Here is a 6,000-nt window from a genome sequence, read left to right as displayed (position 1 = left end):
TTACATGTGCCACACACACAACTATTTTCATTGATATTTGGTGCCACACTCCTTTTGAAGAGGTCATTATCTCGCCCTCTTAGAGGCAGGACTGTAATCTGAAGGGGGGGAAATAGCTTTGTCTGGTAACAGAAGGGTTAAGCCATTTCCCCCCTCACTTTGCCCGTTTCAAATTACAATGAGAAGCCTCTTCTCTCCCAGCAGGGTTGTGCTTACATTAGCTTTTAGATCTCTCTTGAAGGGAGCTGCTATGTTTTTGCCTGCTAGAGGTGGAAATAACAGTTAAGGAACTCAAAGGGTGGATTTTCAGCAGGGTCTCTCTCTCTTCCCCCCCTTCCCTGAATGAATTCAGGGAAAGGCCTTTTAAATGTTTGGTACATGTTTCAGATTTGCTGGACATTAAGGAGAGAACTTAGGATGTTAATGGTCTCAGCTGATTATTAGGGGGGGAAATTACGGTAGATGTTACACCACCAAGCTGCAGCTCAGACCAGGAAAGAATGAAAGGTGGGAGAAGAGTCTTAAGCAGTTAATTGAGTTGAAAACATTGCAGGAGAAGACTGCTCTTAGAATGCCTGTGTGACTGAAGATGGTCTGTCGTTTAATAGAACCACATCCCCCAAAACTGGTTCTTTACGGTTCTTTACAGGAATGCCTGCATCAACTAACCAAGTTCTGGTCCTCTGCTCCATCAATGCAGGAAAAACAGTAACAACAGTGGAAAATTGGAAGTCCGAATTTCAGCTTTCTTAGAAAGAACTGCGCCCCGACACATCCTGTAATATTTAAATAAGTGGAGAAATAAAACCAGCAAGATGTTGTGCTCAGAAATGACAACGTTGACATGAAGAATAGGTAATTTACAGTTCACCTCTCCTTTTTTTGCCCCCTACCCCCCAGACACCAGGAAAGCAGACCTCATAAGAAAAAGTAGAAGGTGGAAGAAAGGGATTGCTTTTTTGTTGTTTTTATTTATTTTGCATATTGATATATATAGAAAAATATGGACCAAACTGTGCTCAAAGCTCTGGTGAGCTTACTCTGGAATTGTTGGATTCTAATGGGTTCTGTGAAGGCGGGCATAGCAGACAATCACGTCCACTCCAGTTTCATTTACAGGAGATTGCGGAACCATGAGAGAAGAGAGATCCAGAGAGAAATTCTCTCCATCCTGGGTTTGCCTCACAGACCCAGGCCATTTTCACCTGGAAAGCAAGCTTCCTCGGCACCCCTCTTCATGCTCGACCTCTACAATGCCATGACAAATGAAGAAGATACTGAAGAACTGGAGTATTCGCTCAGGGGATCACTTGGCGGAGAGAGCAAAGGGCTGAGGAAGGGGTACCCAGCATCTCCAAATGGATACTCTCGGAGAATACACGTATCTCGCACAACTCCGCTGACTACACGGAGCCCTCCCTTAGCTAGCCTGCATGATACCAACTTTCTGAATGATGCAGATATGGTCATGAGCTTTGTCAATTTAGGTATGTTGCTTTCTTTCTTTCTTTCTGATACGTTCCTCTGTGTTTGACAAGCTAGGAGCCAGGACCTAGAAGCTGGCTTCTGTCATGGCCAAATTGGTCCCTGGAAGGTGTATTAATAATGCAAGCTGATGTTGAGCTAATGCTAAAACAGGCTACATTGTAGGTGGTCATGGGGTGTGTAGGTTTCTCTCACTATTTATGTTAAAGTCAGTTTTTATAATTCTCCTCTCTCGACTTCTTTCCTTGATGTAATGAAGTTGTGTAGCCTTAGGCTAGTAGCAAGGGTTTTTATTTGGTGTGTTTTTTTTTGGTAAAATCTTTTTAAAAATAAGCACGTGAGCTGGTGGATTATGCACTACAAAACAAAACTTAAAGGAATAAGAAGTTGAAGCGTGTTATTTGAAAGTTATAGAATTGTGTGGGAGAAGAAGCAAAAGCATGGACAGTTTGGAAGATAAGTTTTAGTTGTTTCAGAGATTATAGATAGTGATTCAGCCTTACCTTGTGCAGCTTTACTTGGACATAACTAGTGTGGGTTATTATTATTCTCTAGTAATTGTGCATAAGATTGCAGCCTTAAAAAGATTTCACATCTCTTGAGATTTTTGTTGCTTTTCCTATCTAAGAGGAAGATCTGTGGTGAATATTCTTGTATTGTGAGATGCACTGCCTTTCCTTTGTTGTTATTTTATAGCCACAGTTCTCATATTCATCTAAGCCTGGGAGCCCCCCCCCCATGCATATTTGAAAAATATTAATTCTATAATATTTAGAATCAGAAACATAATGAATGGAGCATGTTTTAGAGTCTTCAGTTTTTGAGTATATGATTCAGGGAGGAATATAATTACAATAAACTGCATAATGAAATAATGATCCACATGCCCACCTTATAATAGAAAAGGTCAGTTTAAGAATGTTGTTACTATGCAATTATTTACCAGTTTGCCAGTTTTCAGTTCAAGGGAGGAAATATCTTGCATATGCTGTTCTCTGGTAAGGAGTGTGTGTTCAGCTCTTCAAAATAACCACAACAACATTATTTCCCTTAGTATACAGCTATTCTTTCCAGCATATGACCTGAAATATCTTGCAATGGCTGTGTCTTGTAAATAGCATCTTCTGAATTTTTATTCGCTATAGTGAAGTTACTCCAGTCCTCAGTTGCTAATACCTTTATGTCCTAGAAAGCACCAAATGACAAAGTTCAGCTGCTATAAGAATAACAATATTTTGCCAGTTCTTTGCTAGCAGAAAGCTGATTTCAAATCTCTTTGAAAATGTACTATTGTGTGCTTTTTAAGGCAATTGCAGTCCGGATTTTTGTTTGTTTTTGTAAGTATAACTAATCCCTCAGGAGTTTCATTTCTCGCATTCCTTTCAAATGTTGTCCTACTGTTACCTTTGCTTTGCCCTTATCTGTAGCTTGATTTAACTCCTGTGCCCAAAGTAAAGTTGAAATGGCTATATAGACCCACGCATATTTGCTAAGGGAAGCCAAGGATTCCAAAAAGTACCAAGCAAGTGTTTCAATTTATGCTTTTTAACAGAGATCCTTGATGGAGGCAGATTGACGTATCACTTCGTATTCGTTTGCTCTGACTTGTGTCAGGACTGAACTCCACTGGTTCAAACAGGATCATTCAGTTAATGAATGTGCTATTAAGGAAATACAGTACCTACATCCCCTACGCCCGAATCCTTCATAGATCTTCAGGGGTTAGAGATTAGGCAGAACACAGACAAATCTGTTACAAGATTTTCTTTGCGGACTATTGTTTTTCTTATGAGCTAGATTCCCACCGACCCCCTCCCTAGATCGTTATTGCTTATATCCTACTACTTTGGAAACACTTTAAGAAGCAGCTGCATATCAGAGTCTTTTTATGGAATCTGGAATGGAAGGCTTTTTTTCTTCTTGTGGTTACTATGTGCAGACATTATTGAATTTCAAGCTTTATTAGGTTTCTATGAGCTGGCCCATAGTACGCTACAGTTCTTTACCCCTCTGTAGTTGTGCGTTATGTAGCTTCTAAAGCATTTCCAACTTTGCGACATTTATTTCAAAATATCAGTGCATAACGTGAGCTAACTAAACATTTTGATTTTAAATAGCCTAATTTCATTGCCATACAATTAAATTATGCTGCAATCCTATACCCACCTACCTGGGAGTAGGCAGCAGGAAATGCCGTGGGACTTTTCTTCTAAGAAGACATGTATAGAATTGCAGGGTTAATCCCTTCATGTAGGCAACTATCTTCTATTATTTATTTGAAAACCATCAGGTAATCTGGGTTAAGGTGTAAAAGGGGAAAGATGGGAGCGACAAATGGGCAGTCCTTATTTTCACCCCGCAAGATTTGTTTTACAAAATAATTGCAGTTCTTTGTGACTGGAAGTATCACTGAAGTTCTTTGTGATTCGAGCTATCAGTCAGTTGCAATCAAATTGCTCTGTTTTGGAAGGAGCTGACCGTGTTTAAGTGGAGGGCTATTATCAAATTACAGTACATTAATCCCCCATGAGGTGATAAAAGAATTTGCATAAATCATTGCATTGCCAACTGTAACTGTTAAAAAACCCATATGCTAAAAATAACAAACGTGAAGTGCTAAGTCTTAGAAATGCTGTTTTCTGTGAGCTTGAGGTAATAAAATTAGTCTTGAGGGACACGTGTACTATGAGGCATTCCCGTCCCCCCCCCCCTTGAGGAACAAAAGGTGGTCATAATAATTATTCTGACAGAATAATTTTTGATAATGTTTGCATGCTTTGCTAATGAAATTTTGAAGTGCCTGAGGGGTTATTGAAATGCTAATTTTGAAATCAAGCTAGAGGGGAAAACGAAGTAATCTGCAATTAAGATGATGTTTGCCTTTTCATCATCTCTGAATCCTGATTTCTTCTTCTTAAGAAGTGCAAATGTATACTTTTTAAAAATTTGTGTTTTCTTTTCTGCTAGTAGTATTCTCATTTATGTTTTTAATAATGTAACCTCTCATTCTGCTCTTCCCTTTCAGCTGACGTTTGTAACACTGAAATTGTCACCAAAAACCCTTTAAATTTATTGAGAAATAATTAACTTCAGTATTCTAGTACTCAGAGACAACCAGGACACCTTACTTAACAAAGATAGGTAAATCCATGCCTTTGTTACTATTGCCGTTATCTGATTATAGTAGACAAAAGCTAACAATAGTTTTACCTCATAGTGCCCAGCTTCTCCTCTAAAAGGATCTCCTATAGATTGAAATAAAAACTTGCCAGCATTTGGAGATTTGTTTCCATTTTTAGCTTACATTTATTCATTAAAATTCATGTCAGATACGGAATCTGGTTGTTTTCATACCTCACCACTTTTTCTGTTGTGTTTAAAAGCTGAACTGTATAACTGGCATGGGATTTTGATAACACGCCCCCCCTCCCCCGCTGTCAGGCAGGAAGGAGAGATACAGCATTCTGGAAGGAGTTTTCAAAATCTGTAGTAATGTGTGATTCAATCCTGGTTGGAAATGTTGATGATGATGATGATGATGATAATAATAATAATAATAATAATAATAATAATAATAATAATAATAATTGTACTTAAGCACAGTTCTGTTCAGTGAATCACTGGTGAAATAAAAGGTTGTCTAATGCCTCACTCCCAGCTGATCATTGGAGCTTTGTCTAAGACTAAGTGGATTGCCAACATAAAACTATCTACTCAGATAGACCTCAAAGGATCACTGGGGTTGGGGAACGAGGCTACCTTTTTATTTTACAAGTGAGTTGTTGAATAGTGGAAGGCTCTTTACATTCTGTATATTACTTTCAATGAGACTCCCATGAGAGTGAAATAAATACAGGCAGTGGATGATTGATGCTTGGCATATTGTTCCCACGGATAATTCCAAATTCAGTAGACACTATGATTGTACTTATCCTCAATTTTCTTTTTATTTACCAATACTGTCAAGCTGTAGGTTTGAGGATTGAAAAGCAAGGAAGTAATTTATTAGGGTAGTATTCCACTAAGTTTTATTCAGAGTACACCTATTGAAATTAATATCCATTAATTTTAATGGATCTACTCTGATTAGAAATTTGTTGAATACCACCCTTAGTTAGATTCCACTGTAGATTTTCTGTATCAAATTCTTGAATGATCCCCCCTCCCCCAATTACAAGCAGCAGGAATAAGCTGAAGAATGGGAGTTTTTAATTCATCTTTTTCATCTTATCAACTATTATTATTTATATACCTCTCCATAGTTCAAAGAAATTTCTGAAAGGTTTACACACATGTATACAGTGGTACCTCAGGTTAAGTACTTAATTCGTTCCGGAGGTCTGCACTAACTGGGAATGCCTTAGTACACGTGTCCCTGAAGCACCACTTTAGCTAATGGGGCCTCCTGCTGCAACCACGCCGCCGGAGCACGATTTCTGTTCTCACTCTGAAGCAAAGTTCTTAACCTGAAGCACTATTTCTGGGTTAGCAAAGTCTGTAACCTGAAGCGTATGT

The 6,000-nt window shown here is 38.5% G+C and overlaps 1 protein-coding gene across 2 annotated transcripts in view; it reads left to right on the top strand.

Annotated features, from left to right (window-relative positions):
• Positions 1-214: 214 nt before the first annotated feature.
• The window catches only part of BMP5 (bone morphogenetic protein 5), a 57,235-nt gene continuing 51,449 nt past the window's right edge, over positions 215-6,000 (top strand). The window contains exons 1-2 of one of the 2 annotated variants that reach the window (XM_083730570.1): positions 215-855; positions 1,120-1,487. In XM_083730570.1, the coding sequence (XP_083586696.1) occupies positions 845-855; positions 1,120-1,487 (379 nt within the window). In that variant the 5' untranslated portion in view covers positions 215-844. Of the gene's footprint in view, positions 1,488-6,000 lie in introns of both variants that reach the window. The other variant, XM_083730569.1, reaches the window with a different exon arrangement.

This window comes from Podarcis gaigeae, assembly GCF_964106915.1.
Source record: "Podarcis gaigeae genome assembly, chromosome: 3".
Taxonomy (NCBI): domain Eukaryota; kingdom Metazoa; phylum Chordata; class Lepidosauria; order Squamata; family Lacertidae; genus Podarcis; species Podarcis gaigeae.
The sequence above is the reverse complement of the archived record's forward strand: the minus strand, read 5'-3'. Positions and strand labels throughout refer to the sequence as shown.